At 39.5% G+C, this 18,949-nt stretch overlaps 1 protein-coding gene and 2 long non-coding RNA genes across 3 annotated transcripts in view; 2 read left to right on the top strand and 1 right to left on the bottom strand.

The window, feature by feature from the left end:
- Positions 1-2,257: 2,257 nt before the first annotated feature.
- Positions 2,258-5,376, top strand: LOC145428896 (uncharacterized). Its single transcript, XR_013909231.1, has 2 exons — positions 2,258-3,420; positions 3,501-5,376. It is a non-coding gene; the product is annotated as an uncharacterized LOC145428896 (long non-coding RNA).
- On the bottom strand, positions 5,096-8,219 carry LOC145428894 (uncharacterized). The gene is made up of 5 exons (XR_013909230.1): positions 7,926-8,219; positions 7,442-7,477; positions 6,913-7,065; positions 6,464-6,551; positions 5,096-5,876 (listed from the first exon to the last, which is right to left on the bottom strand). It is a non-coding gene; the product is annotated as an uncharacterized LOC145428894 (long non-coding RNA).
- A 1,246-nt stretch (positions 8,220-9,465) lies between these two features.
- LOC113027985 (protein kinase C-binding protein NELL1) overlaps positions 9,466-18,949 on the top strand; it is a 301,737-nt gene continuing 292,253 nt past the window's right edge. Inside the window, exons 1-2 of the mRNA XM_026177879.2 lie at positions 9,466-9,706; positions 10,158-10,286. Coding sequence (XP_026033664.1) covers positions 9,658-9,706; positions 10,158-10,286 — 178 coding nt within the window. The 5' untranslated portion in view covers positions 9,466-9,657. The remainder of the gene's footprint in view (positions 9,707-10,157; positions 10,287-18,949) is intronic.

Below are 18,949 nucleotides of genomic sequence, written 5' to 3' on the forward strand. Positions count from 1 at the left end.
GGCATTGCATAGGGAGTACTTTAACTCTGTGATTAATGGGTAATGATGGGCTTTCAGCAGGCACAGCGGGACACTGCTGCATGGCTTTATTCCCTGGGCTGTAATATTCAGGCAGTCGTTCAACAAACGTGGCTCATCAGGAGCTTAGTTCTTCATTACACAATATACACTATATTTCTTTTCATGTCTGCCAGGGTTATCACATACAAGAAGATTTAATCTGCTGAAAAAGACAGTCAAAACATGAGACATAAAAGCTGTCTGTGGATTTAACAGCACAAACTGACTAATAAAACTTGGATTTAGCTTCTGGTGTCAGTGCAAATGAGGACTCCTTGTGCTTGTGTCATTTTCTTGAACAGATGTTTATATCACCTGCTGTGTGCCAGCAGAAACATTTTAGGGTTTTCAGTCATGATCGTTCATTTTTCATTCAGAAATACAAAAACAAATCTAATACAAAACAAAAATCCCCAGCCACAAGTTGTTATACCAAAAAAAAAAAAAAAAAAAACATAAAAAAAAAGCTGCTTTCCACTTTCAACACATAGCTCTACGTGTTTAATTTAGCATGGTTTTACACTGGATGCCCTTCCTGACACTTCCCCAAAGGGGACTTGCATCTCCAGCTGGAAACAAACCAGCAACCTTTCGCTTGCCAAGCAAATGTGTTTTCCACTAGACCACAAGTTGTCACACCAGTCAGTAGTTAAAAAAGAGTAAAGTTAATGCTTTGGAACACCTGCGTTACCACCCATAATGTGGACCGGCCAGACTCTAGCAGTTCATTTTGAGAATACCCACCAATGTTGGAGAGTTGTGAGTTGCCTGCTAAGACCTGGAATTGTTTAAAATCTCTCCAAGCTGATATGCATGACATTTATTGGAAATGGTTGCAGAATTTACTTAACTAAATTTTATATTGCAGGCTATACAGCAGGGTACAAACTGCTGGTTCCACTAAAAAAAATAACTTCTCCTGCAAATATCTAAAAGGATCTGCACCGTTTTTGAAACAAAAAAAAGAGAAAACTTTGGGCAGTTGAAAACAAGATGAACTTGAACCAGAATGATGGAAAAAGAAAGGTGTGGAAAAGGAAAGAAACAGCTTGAGCTGATGCATATCACATTATCTGTCAAACATGGTGAAGACGATGCGATGACATGAACATGTTCAGTAGAAAGTGGCAGTAAACACTACTGGAACTGGGTTGCCAGTGTTTATTGATGATGTGACAGAATGTGATAGAAGCAGGAGGATGAATGGTTAAGTGTAGAGGGCTCTACCCCCCCTTAGATTCAGCCAAATGCTTCAAAACCGGATAGTACTTCACAGTGCAAAAGGATAATGACCCAGAGCATTCTGCAAAATATATACTTTTCAGTTATTAAAGGCAAAGACCTGAATACAGACAGCAATGGAAGGGCTGCAGTAAAGGCCTAGCAGAGTGCTGTATGTCAAGGTAACACAGATGATATCCATGTTCTAAGATTTAGAAAGTTTGCTCGAATGATTTTCATCCAAGCATTAAAATACAATTATTAGATGTAAACTTGCACTATTTTTGTCCAGTTAACTTGAGCCCCTGAAAATGGGAGGGCTGTGTATAAAAATAGCTGTTATTACACTTTATTATAATCATTATTATTTTTGTATATCACCGTGAATTGAAGCTGAAAGTTTGCATTTGAATTGCATCTTGATTCTCTTATTGAAAAATCCCCCGTGGTACACAGATGGAAAATTACAAAAATTATGTCATTGTCCAATAACTAATGGACATTACTTTTGTTACACCCCAGCCCAGGGAAAACCGGTGTGCAACGTAAGGAAAAAAAAAAAAAAAAAAAAGGAAAATGCCCCCACACTCCCTTCTCTCAAGGAAGACGAAGCATGGCCAAAACAACAAAAAAAACCTCTAGAAATGAAATAATATTGACAACTATTTACATCTATTTACAACAAACTATTTACAACACGGCAAAAGCTTCCAGATTACAAATTCACACGCAGCCACATGCACAGTTCGTTGGGAACAGGAAGTAGGCAGGGGCATGCCAGTTGAGAAGGGTCCTCATTTATAGCCGGCCTCTCCCAGTCCTCCACCAATGGTCAGCCTCCACCTGGAACTCACATAGCAGCAATAACACAGGACACAAACTATGCCCCCCTCTGGTGTGGCAGACAAAAAACACAGTACAAAAAATATCCATAACACTGAATCATAACACTTTATATATGAGAAGAAGCTAACAGTTCTGTAATATATCTCAGAACATTTAATGTGCTGCAAATGTGTGAAAAAGGAACAGAGTGAATAGTCTTCACAGATGTTACAGGATCATCTGCCTGTTGCTACTGTAAACACTCTGAGAACACTGCACATTCTGAGTAATTCCTCCACTTATATTTGAAAGAACTACACCATGATTTCTAACACTGTCACATTGACTGAAGCACTCTTCTAGCTCCAGGGTGGTTTTTTTGTCCGAAAACCTTTTTTTTTTTACCATTTTCCCACAATCTCACTGTAACCCTTTAGGTTAATTTGTCTACCCACCTGCTTGCAAACCTCTTTTTGATGCCCCGTAGATTTAAACTTAAACAAGCATGTTATTTTCATCTAAAAGCTCTTTTGGTTGAGAAAATGAAATAGTCATTTAGTTATTTACCATTAAAAAAATAATCTAAGCATTCCCAAAAGCAGATCACGTAGTATTTGCATTTTAAATATATTAAAGAAGAAAGTCTGAGGCAAAGACACATAATGAGCAAGAGATTGTGTTTGACTTTTTTTTGTTGCATCTCTCTCCCCTCACACCCAATCAGTCATGGGAGATGGCCGCCCTGAGCCTGGTTCTGCCAGAGGTTTCTTCCTTTACCCTTTCCACTGTCACCAAGTGTTTGCTTATAGAGGGTGTCTGATTGTTGGCATTTATGACGATCTTTACCTTACAATATGGAGTGTCTGTCATGGTCTGCGGTGGGTGGCTGGAATTTCCATAAGGCTCCTGAACTGACCTGGGATCCGCCCCTGGGCAGGGCCAACTCCAGCTCCTGCACACCTGGAGCCTATTGCAGGCAATCAAGCCAGAGGGATTTAAACCACACATTGATGTTCACTCACTGCCAGTTCATCATCAACACATGTTGGTAACAGCCCTTATACTTCAAGTTCTTGCTGTGATCTATCTTGTTAACTTGTGCTGCAGTTGCTGTATTCACCTTGGCTCACGCTCCACCTCTGGACTCAGGATACCAAGCAATCATTCTGAAAATCTCTCTGTGCCTCACCTGCCTGCCCTCCTGCCATCACACTCCATCTGAAGCCCCGGATCTCAGGCCAGCCTTTCCACACCACTCAGCCTCCCCTGGATTCTCATCACCCCCCTCTCAACACTCTATGTCCCCTACTGCAAGTAAGAATTGCTACTCTTACAACTGGCCACTTCAGAGCTGCCTCCACTACCTCCCTAACTCCTCTATCTTCTCTCTTCAGTGTGACTGTTCCCTGCTTAGCTCCACTCCGCATCTCAGGCCTCATTCCCTCGCCCTAGCCACGTTCCCCAGGCCACGCCTCGTCAAACTCCACGTCTTATTGTTTTTTTTTGGGTTTTTTTTGTGTCTTTGCTTTTTTGCACTTAAACCTAATAAATTGTTACATCATCTGCTGTCTCTGCTCTGGGTTTCTGCACCTGAGTCCTGTTCAGTATAGGCCACTCGGCCCCGTGACAGTGTCTTGAGGTGACTTTTGGTGTGCTTCGGTGCTATATAAATCAAACTGAATTGAGTCTAAGATTATCTGGCACTTTTTTTTTATTTTTTTATTTGGTAATTAGTTGCAATTAGGAAACATTTGTGATTTGGGTTAAAAGTGATTATTTTCCAACATTAAACATAACTTAGTATGCTCATTTGAGTAATTCTGCCCAATTTCGTGACACAGGTGTATGTATACGGTGACCACTGTGTACATCGGCGTACCCTCGCCCTTACGTTGCTTGTGTGTTTCATGGCATATAGTGTGATGATATCTGTGCTTCTTTATGTGGTATGGAGTTTTTTGTGTTTTCTCCTCATGATGAATCACTTGTTGGAAGTCATCATGGGCAGAAACCCTTTTTCTTCTCCTGACTTTGCCCCTATATGTTACATATTTCACTATCTATCCCTGTTTTTGCTGCCTGTCTCCCCAATGTAAGTTTGTATACTGTATGTATTGCCTGTATGGTCGACTAGGTCTGTCATTTCAGCTGCAGGCAACTGCAACTGACAGATAAAGCTTATCCTTAACCTTATTTCACATGAGAGTTTAATTGTTAAAATAGAACTACACTGAAAAAAATATGTTGTTGGATTTACTTAATTCAATGGTGGACATTTGTTGCACACAGATGTTTTGCTTTGGCAGCAACTTAAACAATTGAGTTAAATTAACACAATTTATTCATGTTCAATAAACTTGTGCAATTTGTGTTGATAAAATGTGACTTAAACATGTTTTGATGAAGTAATTTGAGCTCTTGAAATATTTTAATCCTTCACAATTTTCTCACTTTATCCCAACACCATTCAATAACTTTTACCCAATACTACTTGGTCACTTAAATACTACATGTTATCTTCAAATTACATTTTGCTATTATATTCTAGTATCAAATACACAATTTTCAAATGGAGGCCTTATAACAGATTATATTGTTCTCTTCCAAGATGGTTGCTGGCATCCACCAGTAACCTTTCAAAACAAAATGTCTAATTTCACTGCATTGACAGTAGGTAAAGAATTAAACTGACATTACTCCACTACTGAATCTATATAAATCAACAGTTAAATAATGTCAGTTCTTCCGTGTTCTCTGGAATCAATCACAGCAAAGAAATTAGACTCTTTCTTTTGAAAAATGTTGGGAAAGAACAATACAAAACATTCTATTTAAGGCCTCTAACGTCAAGATTCAGTTAAACAACAATTATAACTAAACAATTTGAGGTAATGTTAGTTTCCATTAACATTAAATTAGGTTACTGAATTGGCAAACACCTTCCTATTAACATTACCCATTTTACCCCAATAACTAAAGAAATTAGCACTTGCAGGTCAAAACCTTTATTCAAGAGATGCAAAAATAACATTGATACAGTGACTGTCAAAAATTACAGCACTGATCATACTGTGACATCTTGGTTCAAAACAGCACACTTAGAAATATTCAACGTTCCTTACTTCAACTGAATGAAACTGAAAATACCATTTCACACGGCCCATATGGGATATTTAGACTGCATAACTGTTCATGCTACATCTCTTCACTAGTAAAAGAAAGAAAAAATACAAAGAGAAATTTAAAAATGCTGCCAAACAGACAGAGAACTTGTACAGAGCAAAAGGAAAAACAAACAACAACAACAACAAAAAAACGGCTCGTCCTCATGGCAGTTGCAGTGTATATAAAAATGAACCCTGCGATCTGTTCCTGGAATTGAGCTTCAAAAATGCAGCAGAACAAGTGTGAGATTTAAATGTCTTCTCACCTAGAGCTGGTCACCTCACATGCATAACAGTGAGCTTCGTTGCAGGAGCAGTTTTGTCTTAGTTGTGAGCTTTTCTTGAGAGCTGAGTTGCATCCAACTCCATTACCACCCTTTGAATCACCTCAAAAGTGTAGCAGAGTTGTGATGGGTAACTCATGTTGAAGGAATAAAAAAGGTCCAAACAGCATGGCTACTGCAAAGGTCACGTTATCCAGATCTTGAAGAACTACTATACCCTCGATGATGATGCCAACGTCAGAAAAGTCATTGCCTGGTGCATCCTCTGGAGACAGATGTTCATTGTGGTTTTCTCAATCTGTGCAGTGGCCTCAGTCAAGTCCTGGTTAAACACAAAACATTTCTTTAAGATTCCTTTTTAAACTCATCTCTTTTGAATCTACCAGTTCTAATGTTAGAGTAATTTAAACCAATGCAAGCAACATAGTAAATAGCTATAGCCAAAGAGTGGCCTGCCATGCTGCCATTCATGGTCTAACAGAGTTTCTAAGAGAGGGTGAAAAACATAATAATTTCAAATGCTTTACATTAGTTTTTCTTAGAAAGACACCGGCCCATCAGAAATCCAGGTTTTGTCACTCAGAAGATGTTAGAATTTAGACTTTCAGCCCCACAATTTGGTTAGCTGTTGGTCTTTTTTTTTTTTTTCAAACAAAAGCTAATGTAAATATTGGTGGGATTTTCCTTTGTTCACTAGAATGACAAATGTAAAGTTTTTTCACACTGATGTGACCCCTAATACAGGGGTGGGGCCTCAAGGGCCGGCGGCTGAGTTCACTACCAGGCCTCATGTGAACTTCAAATTATTAAAGAGGACTACTGGTCCTAACTGGTCCAATGAGGATCAAGTGGATAACTAAATGCATTTTTAAATGTTGCAAAGCCACAATCGACTCATAAAACACTCACCATGAACTCCTGCACCAAGATGTTGCAATTGTCTTTCACACAGATGCGGAGCACTTTGATGAGACTCCCTTTGAGCATTAATGTCATCCTAAAGTATTATAACAAAGAAAACAGAGATTTGTGAACTTTTCAGTAGCACAGAAGAAAATGATCCCAGACCAAAACTTAAACCAGTCAACATGCAACACCAGCATCTACAAAGCAATATCAAAAGTTCTTGTTTGACATCAACTTTATGGATATATAGTTTCCAGAACATTTATTTTTTTAAAAAGATCAATTTTTCTCAGTGGGCCAGTAAATGCATGACGAAAATTATGGCATCCTTTCGGTGGAATCAGTACTCACAGGTAATAGTTGACTGTTTCAATGGATGCAGCATAAAAATCTTTTACTGACCTAATGCAATACATATACACTTTGTAGTTAAAGAATTTTAAAGTTCTTACTGTCATTATGGCAGCTACATCCTTTAGCTTTGTGCCCTGTTCCCCCGATCACTTTGCAAACACTTTCAGCAGACTGTCAGAGAGAAACTCAGCTCCGTCAGAAACCTTGACTGTAAAGGCATGGTTGGGATGCACTGGAATGCTGCATTTCATCTGAAATGACATAAAATTATTTTGAAATAACAGCAGGCACTGTGCTTGGTTAATAATCAGTAATGTTTTGTTGAATAAAAACTGTGTTTCCAGATCTTATGGGATTAAAAAAATCCAAAGATGTTTATTTCTGATTTGCAACCCAAGAACCCACAAGTTACAACCTCATTTTAGTTCAAGTGTGCATTAATGTGAGTCCAGTAATCACCTTTCTGACAATACATACAGGTATAAGTTAAACCTATGGCAGATTTTGGATTTCTCAGTTGTTTTAATAGGGTGGTCTATTTGAGTATGCATGCACCTAATAATTATAAAAAACCTATTATAATTAAGTTACAGAAACCTTAAGCGAAAATAGAATATACTTTCTTACCATAACACCTTGAACCCACAATCCATCAGCTGACTCCTGGTGAAATGCAGAATAGATGTGGTCTCTCAATGTGCATCAACAAAAACAAAAACAAAAACAAAAGGACAGCAGGTGAGGGCAGGAGGGGTAGGGATGTAAGCTAGCATAATACCGCTGATGATATTAGCTAAAGCTGTTCAATGTCCAAAATCTCACTAACACCACGGTGCAGTAAATACACAATGTAACTGAAGAGTCAGTTGACAAATCTATTCACACAGAAAACCAAATTATGTTATGAGTGCCTCGTAATTAGGTTTAATGTGATATTACGGCTCTTGTGCCAAAGACAAATTCAAATGAAAAAGCGCCAATTCTTTGATAACAGATAAAACAGCAAATAAGCTAACGGCTCTTTTTTAGCATGTTACATGGCGGCACTTTAGACGTTTAACTACATTTGGCTGAAATATGGTAAATATTAATTCAAAAAATCAAGAAATACCAAAAAACGTAGAGTTGGCTGCTCGACTTGACTGAGATGGATGCATTTTTTAAACCACGATCCAAAGCCCGCGAGATGAAATCACGCGTGGTTTCACGAGATTTAACGTTGCTATCTTATTGACTTACTTCACCTGAACATGATATGAACAATTTAATACACCCTTTCTGCATATCATGTAGTTTTTACACTATATAGTTACATTTATCTTTAAAACATGAGGCAATTGTGTTAAATACATGCAAGATGCTTACATAAATCCAAGAGATGGCCAGTCCCTTTTTTTCAGTGTATATGTCATAACCTATAGGGAGCATAGACTTCTATATTTAGATAAACAGACTGCCAGTGTAACTATCAAGCTACAGTAGATACAAAGAGTAACTGCGTACAGGGAGAATCAACCGACCTGACTTTGTCCACTATGTGGTTAACTATTGGCAATCAACAGAGGCATTTCACGTGAAAAAGAAATGTAAGTGAATTAACAAAAATCTGTAATCTCACACAGACACATTCTTTTTCTAGATTGTCCTCGGTTGCCTGTGGGTGGGAATAGGAACCCCTGCATAAATTTGCTGTGCTTCAGTAGATAATTCCACACATGATCCTGATATTTATAAAGAAACAACAGACGGATAAATAAATGAAGTGGACAACACTGTGCATTTTAATTGGCTTTCTTTTCCCTACACTTAATATTCTGAGAGGCAGGAATTTTGTAGCCTGTAAACACCACCGCCTGTCTAAAAACAATTTAAATTCTCTTTCCCTCCCCTTTCTGCTGGCTGCTCTGCAACCTGTAATTTCAAATTACATGTTGTTTTACCCTTCAATTTTTTCGGGTTCTGGATCAGTGGCTAGGCAGTGTTGTTTACAGTCTAATTTGAATAGGTGGAGGAGTGACCTGCATCCCAAAGCACCGTCCCCGGTGTGGAAAAGGCAAGCACTGTTGGAGCAGGCGATGCATGCTGCTGCAGTCTCTGAGCAGATACCTCTGTTCTTGCCCTCCCTAGTTTGAGTTGACGCAGGTAACCCAGACAACCTGACAATGTAGACAAAGTGAAGGCAGGCAGGGGAATGGACCTTAATAAGGACAGGCCCCAGAGGAAAGAGCACTGGAGCAGCAGGGATGAGTTCGGAGAGTTGTGACGCAAATTCTTGTTATACAAACTTCTCATTTAGAGAAGACTCCCTGAGCTACGGTATGTTCATGTGGCTAATATAATGGGCTCCACTTTGTGAACTGCTGTGTCAAATTGCCGCTTGAGGCTGTAAAAAATATTTTCTCTGTTGTGACAAATAACAGCAGCCTTCTACAGACATTACCGATGTCCTCCACTCACAAAGTTCCGTTTGAAAACCTCTTTCTCACCTCCAAAAAACTGGAAGTTTCTGTTGTCTGAGCGGAGGGGAACTTCGCAGTTCGAGTGATGAGAATATCCTCGAATTTCATATCGGCTGCTCAGTTTAATAGGAGTCACACATGAACGCGGATGTGGGTCACTTTTAATGCCGTCCACCAACTGACTGGATACGTTTAAAGCCCATTAACTCTCCCGGTGTTGTAATTAGAGAACCCCTGCTCACGGATTGTGGACCATTCCTCCGTTCCTCCACATCCAGGCGAGGTGAGAGCGGCGCAGAGCACCAGACGGACCGGAGCGGGTTAGTGTGGGTACACGGAGGCGCGTCACACTCACGGACTCTGTACATCGCAACTCCAACACAAATGGATATTTACGTGGCTCTGTTATCCCTTTTCTTTTTTACCACACCAGGTAAGCACAAAGCCCGTGTTCACTCTTGTAGCATCTTATTGTAGCAGAAGCTTTTTTTTTCTTTAAATATATATAATTTCTTTTTCTTTACGCTTCCCAGTTTGCACATTGAGTGCAAGGATTCCAGAATTGTGGCAGTGCCTTTAATTTTTCAGTATTATTTCAGTTATTTTTATTTTCAATCACCTACAGTTTGCAGAGTTAGAAGACAGGTGATGGTCGTGGACACATACAGCACTCTCCCCCTTTCTTTTAGTGGGCAGCCTTAGCAGCATCTTTCGTGAAAAATAAAAACTGCGTGACTTTTTCTACAACCAGCCATTTTAAGTGGATAAATGCAGAAAACAGTGACCGGGTCTGTGTTTAAAGTGAATCAACATTGTTGTTAAAACACTGTCAGCTTCACTTCTGTCAGCAGATTGTCCTCTCACCTCCAAATTCTCTTCCACAGCTTTGGCTTTCGGTTCAGATCAAGACTACCAGCTTGATATCATCAATGAACTTGACCTGGCAAATGCCACCTATGGAATTACCCAAGTGGCGGGTCTTCACAACAGCAGCAAAGCCTTCCTTTTCCGAGGTAATGCACGCACTGTGACGTTTTCTCCATCAGTCGCGCTGCTCAAGTTCAAGAAATGGCTTTGTCTTCTCTCTTTATGATTACGCGCACTCACTCGCGCACGCTCTTTGTTTATTAGTAAGTGTGAGGAAAGCCACACGGCGCCACACCTTTTGGTGTCACCGGATTAGCGGGGATGCTGAGAGAGAACGCTCCGGGGAGCCTCTCTCATAATTACTCCACTCTCATTTTGTCCCATGCAGCAGATGCTCAGACTCTTTCAGGCACGCTGATGCGCTTAGTCTGTTAGACATCTCCAGCACTTTGAATGCTCCCAGTGATATCTACTGCCTAATGCCAACAACTGGTGGTTAATGGAAACCAGGCTGCTTTCACTGTGAGGATCCTGAAGGACGCACAGCATGACTACAGCGTTTAAAGCCTAAAAGGAGAAAAATGTCAAACTCAATTGGCAGTAGTTTAAAAATGATCAACCAGTTTAAATTAAATTTGAGCTTTGTTGTGGTTTGAGAGGGCTTACCGGTGTCACCAAATTGCTTTCCTATGCTTTGCTGGCTTGCTTCTCTGCACTACAAAAAAATAAAGACTGTTTGGCACAACTCGTACCGTCTTCCTGTAGCGCCGTCAGCTTTGCAGAGGCGGAATTGTTAGAGTTGTGGGACAGAGGAGAGAGTGTGATGCACCCGTGTTGGATGCACAGCACTGATAGAAGAGAGAAAGAGAGTCAAGATTACTAAGAAAGTTACAGGAGGGTTTTTTTTTAGGTGATGAGTTGCTCTATATGTGTTTGTGTGCTTTGATTCCCTCTTCTGCAAGAAAAGTTAACAGCTATAGAGTGGAATTCAGTCTTTGTTCATGTTTTACTTTCCCGATATTCAAAAAGGCTTCAAGTCTTGTGTGTGTGTGTGTGTGTGTGTGTGTTGTTGGAAGTAAACTAGTAAGGTTTTTTTTCTTGCATTACTATTCAAATTTAAAGATATGGGCACAAACACCAGCAGCTTGAATTCAAATTTGGTAGCTCTGGGTGTTGATACTCATATAAAGCAGAGTGGCAGTGTTTTGTGTGTATCTGTGTGTGTGCAAGTAGTTTTATTTTCTAGAGGGTTTGGCTGGATGAGCAACTGGCCCTGTATGAATGAGTGCAGAGCAGCTTGGCCAAGTCTTTCAAGTTGAAGCTATCCAAGATTCAGGGCTGGCGGGCATATGGGAACCTTACTTTTTACACGACCCACACAGGCCTACACCACAATCCTACTCCAAGCTGTTCTCCCCACAGTTTCTAGGCTTCCAGGGTCGAGGTGCAGAAGCCAGATAGGAAAATAGGAGGTCAATCCAATGGGGAAAACTGGACCTGTGACTGCTGGAGAGGATGCTTGTGTTGAGACCTATTTAACACTTTGCCTAAACTCCCACTACTTTCATGGCCCTGTAACCCAGATGGCTTCAGCCAAAGATGTAGCAATTACTGGGTCTCTTGTGAAATAAAAATGTAAAAAAAAAAGTTGATTCTTGAGCCACTGTAGCTGATTGGGTCAGAGATTATTCGAAATGACCTATTTACATTTTGAGCAATCATATTGTGCTCTGGTCTGAATCTATTTCATTTGTTAGATTGCATAAGTTGTAGACTAACGTGAAATTGAAATGTTGGGTAAATGGCTGGAAAACTGGGGCAAAGCGGCGTTCCAGTTAATGTGGATAATGCTGAGGGGAGTGTCTTTGGCTGGTACCAGTCTCAGCATCTTTCAGTTGGCAGTTGATTTAAAATCAAAAAACAAAACAGATGGTTTTCATGAGAAAATAGGTTTCAATATCACTTCTCTGTTATTATAATATTAACATACCACCACACACTGAAATCCAGTTTCTGAGAGGCAAGCAGGTGCAGCCACTGCTAAAAGGTTCTTAGTTGAATTTGAGACTTGATGCTGTGATGAAAAGAAACACAGATGCTAATAATGCTCTCCACTGTGCGCTGAGAGCAGGGAACAAAACTCAACTAATTTCTAAGATCTCTGCATTTTCTTTGTAAAATTTTGCACCTTTTATGAACAGGACTGTTAACATTGCTGGAACGTCTGTGATGTATTGAAAAAAGTTAGTTTGCCCAGACAAGTGTTGACCTAGTTTCTCATCCTACATTGGAACCCAGATTGTCAGCCTCATTACTCAGACCCCCCTCTGTCCCAGTGTTGGTTTACATTTAAAGTAATGGTGATTATTAGTTTGTATTCTTGTATTCCCCGTGGGTATAGTTTGCCTCTGTTGGTTTGTCACTTTTGTCTAGACTGAAATATCTCATCGCATAAGACCATCCCTGTGAGTCTGATAGAAGTGCACTCAGAGCTTGAAAATACAGTATGAATGTTCTGTAAAACACCTGAGTGACAGTTGAGTACGTTACAAGACATTCTTACTTCCCAGTGAACAGACCCTGATATTTTTCTGAAGCTCAGCTCAAAGCATTTAGTTTAAACCTGCATAAGTATAGCTGTTCAAAACTAAAGCCTAGTCTTCATGAGTCTGTCTCTAGACTCAAATTAGGCCATATCCAAATAATGTCTGGCCTAAATAGGTCGGTTCGAGGTGTATTGCTGTTGATTTTTCAATATTTCATGTGGAGCCAACCATACTTTATAGGCAGCTTTGATCATGAGTGCATCATTACTGCTAGATGAAGAAGAGTTTTTTGTGAGCTGTGAATTGTAAGGGAAAAGGCATTTATATTCTTATAGTACTATCAAATGTGATTGCTCATTAATTGGTGCCACATCAGGCTGGTGCAGTGTTGATCTCTTTTTGGGCTGAACTGGACTGGATGCAGTAGTTGTTTATGCTCTCTGGACAGCATGTCTTTTGGTCACTATTGGGGTAAGTTATCTTTTTAAGTCCCAGTTATACAGGCCTAGAGACTGGTTTGTAACTGCCTGGGAACCACCGGTTGTGAGGAAAACATGAGGGTTAGTTGTTGAGTGGTGGTGGCAATTGCTGTGATATCAGTTGCTAAGCCTATATTGCCCAGGCCTAGAGACCAGTCGGTGCCTGATTGTCTGGATGCAGTCTGATAGGAACAAAGCAATTAGCAGGAGGTTTTTGGCGCAGTTGCGACCTGTTTTGCCCAGCTTCTAGCAACCACTCACCAGTTGTTCAGGGAATGGATATTTTGGTCTATCAAGACTGGCAGCTAGTCACTAGGTCAGTGTGGCTAAGGAGTTATGGAAACCATATCGTTTAAGTTAAAGTTAAATCAAACCCCTAAATACAAGCGGATACATCATCACTGTTATCCAAAGCATTTATTTTTTTACCTTGTAATAACAAGGCTCTGAAGCAATTATTATTTAAATTTTTTTATCCACCCAGCCGTTTTCTTTGGTATCTTCACAGGGCCAGAAACATGTCTTTTAGTCACACGATGGAGGGAATTTGCCATGCATAATTTTAATTTTGGTTGAGCGTGTGCTTATTTAATTGCATGAATCAGAACCAAATTTGTATTTTATACACTTTCAAGTAATTAGAAATTAGAACCTATTGTCTTTTATATTTTGCATTCAGTTGAATTGTTTTTTGTTTTTTTTGGTTTTTTTTATGCAGTATTCTTAGAACGAGAAAATCCTTATTTAATTGTTTAACCTCCTAGGACCTAGCGTCCACATATGTGGACATCACATTTTGGATTGTCTAGACCAAAATACTAAATTTTGTTCTACAAGGGCCTGATATCCACTTACGGGAACATTATATTGCCACTGTTCTATCAAAATTTAAAACGAATGTCCTCATATGTGGATCCCATTTTTGAAACCAAAATCATTACATTCATCAGGTCCCAATCAGCCCAAATAGCAAAGAGAAATTAAAAATGCATGCTATGAAAGAGTTTGGGTCTTAGGGAGCTAAGTTAAAGAGAAATACACTTTCGTGCAATATTACAATATCTCCTGGTTACACGTTTAACATTCTGCTTTATATCTTGCGGTGAACTTGGCATTGACTGAATATCTCTTGTCATTTTAAACCCGTGTTTCTTCGTTGACTGCTCTGCTTAGAATCATTAATGTTAAATAGTTAAATGGTAACAACGAATTAAGCTTTGATTCCAATATACCTGAGATCTATCGACACGCCTTTTTTCAACCCTTTAAGCCAATTATCTTTAACTTATAGCAAATCTACAGTCCAATAGTTGGGACCATAGACGGCTTGTAATTAACGTTTAATCGACCTTTCTGTCGATTCAAAACATTTTTTCCCCACAGTCTTTTCTATAATAGAAATTGACACTGCAGCACCTCGGCACTGTTCGATACTTTCTTTAAAAATCTGTGGCTTATGCTTATTTCACTTGGATTACCATTTTATTATTTGAATTACTGCTTGTTTTTATCTCTGTAAATAACTGGTAAAACATGCTACATTGAATTTTAGTTGCAGGAAAAATTCTGCAGTTAAAAACATCAGCTGCAGCTCCACCCTTCAGTCTGCTTTCTTGAGCTTTCATTCAGTCAGAGTTTTGGTGCAGAGTGGAGGTGGGACAATTGAGAAGAAGTTGGGCCAAAACTCCTCTAGTCTGAGCCTGGTGTCGTTTGCAAACAAATCATAGAAAATTGCTTTTTTTTTCTACCCCAGAAAATATAAGAAGCCTTTTAGTAATGCAGAGGATCATGATGAGCAGGTTGTGGGAAAAATAAGTCAACAAATGCATTTAGTTGGTTTATTGTCACATCGCTCATATGGACTCTCATTGACTCATCTGCTCCCATTAATGTCCTCCACCTCTTGTGTTTGATCTGTACAACAAATAAAGTTTATAAATCACAAGTTGCTGTTTCATCAAGACTTATTTGTCACTTATCAGTTTTTGCACTGATTCAACGAATACGAAATTGTGAAGTGAAAAAAAAAAAAGTTAAACGTCCAGCTTCTTTACTAGATCACTTTGCAAGAAGCTGCACCTGCTGCTTCTGTTGCACTGTTCTGGAACACTGCTTTTTGGAAGGAAAACTTTATGAATCCAAGATAGGTGTATAAATATGTAAGTAACAGTATTTTATTAAGAGCACCAATAGTAACAAACTTCTGTGTCTCCACTGTGCCCTCTCAAACAACCGGGAGGGCACGGTGGGACAGGTTTGAATTTCAATACCAGCACAGAAAGGTATCAAGGTTAATGTGAATCAGCCTCAGCTAATTCTATTAATCACAACTTCTCATTTAATTCATATATTTTGTTCAACTAATGTAGTTACAAGGAGACCAAATAAAGGGAGGTCAAACTGCAGGACCATCAAATGAAGTGGAGTTTTTTAAGAATATTACATACCAATGGCCATAAATCCTCAAACTGCTGACTGCTTTATATCTTGAATGAGACTGGGTTTACAATAGACATGATTTAACCTATTTGCTTATACTTTAAGGTTAGCGAATATGAATGTTTTTTCTTTTTTGTCTTAGTAAAGACAGCTGAAGCCTAAAACCATGTAACCATCTCTCCAAGGGCTCTAATTTTACAAATTAGTTCAAAGGTTCTTTGGCTTCTGTACATGCAAAATTTATTGCAAATGATGTGAGAGTAAATTTGAAAAATAGACAAGCAAAAAAAGGAAAAAAGAAAGGGGAAAAAAAAACAGACAAAAAATTAAGTCAAAACAAGAAAATCTAGAAATACAAAGGCACAGCAGGCATAGGTCACCTGGCCTGAAACCTTAGAGTCTCTGTGGAGTTCAGGTCAGACGAGTTGGCCTGCCAGTCCTGCACATTAATAACATTATCATTAAATCATTTGGAATTAGTTTTGACGCAGTGGACAGGTGCTAATACCTGCTGGAAAAGGAAATTAACCCTTGTGTGGTGTTCATATTTTTGTTACTCAGCCAGTGTTCATGGGTCTGGTGGACCCGCTAGAGTTTTGGCTTTCCAAATTAACACTATCAAACAATTTTATGTTAAATTACTCAACAGATGTTTATTTCATCTCAATTACAAGCCATATGAACAGCAAACATGGTTAATTTTTTCCCTTTACCTTTGTTAGATCACATTTATGAATTAATGTGCTTCTCGTTTTTTTTGTTTTTTTGTTTTGTTTTTTTCATAAAATGTTATAAAAAAATTAATCAGTTATAATCAAGTGGAGTGAGTGGAAAGACACAACACATTTACACGTGAAGCAATATGTTTCACAACTAAATGGGATCAGCTGCTCATCAATGGTGACTAGGGGTGGGTTTTTATAATCGATTCATCGATTAAAATCGATTCTGGCTTGGATAACGTAAAATCGATTCATTAAAATCCTGAATCGATTTTTTAATATAAATTTATTTTGTCCGAAATGCCAGAATCTCTGGTGACATCTCACAAAATTTCAAGAACCACCAAACAGTAAATGAGAGCAGGTACAGGGATTCTGCACATAGACTTAAACACACAGCGCGACCCGCGGATCAGAATCAGTTAGATGTCGCCTTTCTCACAGTCGGGGCTGAAAGCCGACAGCTCGCTGATCCGGGTCCGCGCTTTGTGTTCACGCCCTTTATGCGCTGATTCTAAAGCTGTTAGTTTGATCTCTCTCCAAACAATATTGACCGAACCAGCAGCAAAAGAAGATCCAAACGCTTCACATAAACATCGTCATGAATTCACTCTTTTACTGTTTTGCTTCCATTGCGATGCGCAGCTCTCTCTCTCTCCCTCTCTCCCTCCCCCCCTCTCTCTCTCTCTCTCTCGAACAGTTTCGCTTTCTTCATTATTCGCTTGCTTGTTACGCACAAGTCTACTGTTGTTTACAGCGCTGTCGGCCGCTGTTTTTTTTCCCTTTTACATTCTTCCGAAAAGAAAACCTCATTTCTGCTGTTCAATACTGAACAAATTTAAACTTTTTAATATTATTCAAAATGCAAAATGCTTAGCCGTGTGTCTAATAAAACCGCTGTAACGTCAGAGGTAACGTTCATTAATTAATGGTTTTCTTTCGTTTTTGATGTACTGCAGAATATTTTTATAAAATCCCAGGCCAGGAAAATCACCTTCACGTTTTTCTGTGTTTTATCTTCAGCTACTTTGACACAAAGGCATCTGCTGTGATGCTCACACCTTGGATAAAGTCTTGCGAGTGTCAGCTTCCTTTTTATAGATACAAAAATATGTAAATGTTCTGATCTGAATTATACTTCTGACTGTCAAAATTTCCCAGATTTAAATCGAATCGAATCGAATTAAATCGAATCGTGGATCGAATCGATTTGGGACCTTGTGAATCGGAATTGAATCAATTCTAGAAATCAGTGACGATACCCAGCCCTAATGGTGACATTAGGCCCAGGGTTGTAAAACAGGAGGTGGTGCACACACTTATCCCACACTGTCCTGATGGCAGCTAGCTTGTCTCTCTGCCGTCGAGCTGGTCTGTCGTCTCCGTTATCAAAACAGATAATCCTGGAAATTTTGTGGAAATTTTCCAGAGACATTGATGCACGGAAAGGTTCTTGCCGGTTTCTGCATCCCACAGGCATTCTGTGGATTCCCCTTTGGACCTGAAAACTCCTGCAAGGATAAGAACCCCAAAGTAGGCCTTTGGGGTTCTAGAAGGAAGGTGTGTTTTTGGAGAGATGTGGAAGGAGACCAAATTCATCTAAGAACCCCAAAGTAGGCCTTTGGGGTTCTTAGATGAATTTGGTCTCCTTCCACATCTCTCCAAAAACACACCTTCCTTCTAGATTACTGCAATCCAGAATAATTTTCTGGATGGAATCTGGGATGAAAAGCTCAAATGAAGACTTGATGTCCTGCACATGAGTAACTGTCAGCCGTGTTGGCCCTGGCTTATCACAGTAGCAGCTCTGCAGGGTGGCTCATTTCTTGGGCAAGAAGACCATTCAATTTCACCAGTTATTGACATCCATATTTCTTCACTTGCTGTCTGGTGGGCTTGTTCTGGTCCTGGAGCTGTCTGCTGATGGGGTACTCGTCTTTGTTTTGTTACTAAATGGTGCTCAACCTCATCCTCTTCTTCAAAGTCACTGTCAGACTCTGAATTTTCAGAAATGCGAAATATTCTGAAACCTCTTTGTCAACATCATCATCCGAAGCCCCTCTCTCTTCCAAAATCAATTGGATGGCCCTCGCAGCAGATAATCTTTTGTCATCTTGATCAGTTGTGATAAAGAACCACACCGGCAAAGTCTTATTTATAGTATTATGCCCCTAATTGGCAGGTGGGACAGGGTATGAGAAAATAAAATTTGGATCCCTCAAGAAAGAGGGTAAAATGTGTGGGAATGTCAGAGCAGACGGTGTTGATAGTTGAATTTTCAACAATGTTGCAACTTTGTGCGAGAGCAGGAGGGGAAGAAAACACTATCAGCAGCACCAGAAAGGAGGAAGACAGAGTGTGGGAACACAGGACCTGCACTTTCAACACTTTTATTAGACCTGGGTCCAGTGGACCCGAACACCTTGTATGTAATGTAAATGCGTGGGGGGAGGTACAGTATGAGGTCATTGAAAATTAGTTCGGATTTATGTTCTTCACAGAAAATAAGCCAAAGCCAATGAATTTCAGGTTGAAAAAATAATTAATTGTTTAATTTTTCTTTTGAAAAAAACTGAAAACGGGTCTCACAGACCTGAACACCATACAAGGGTTAAATAAAGGG

The sequence above is a fragment of the Astatotilapia calliptera genome, chromosome 1, assembly GCF_964374335.1.
Source record: "Astatotilapia calliptera chromosome 1, fAstCal68.1, whole genome shotgun sequence".
Taxonomy (NCBI): domain Eukaryota; kingdom Metazoa; phylum Chordata; class Actinopteri; order Cichliformes; family Cichlidae; genus Astatotilapia; species Astatotilapia calliptera.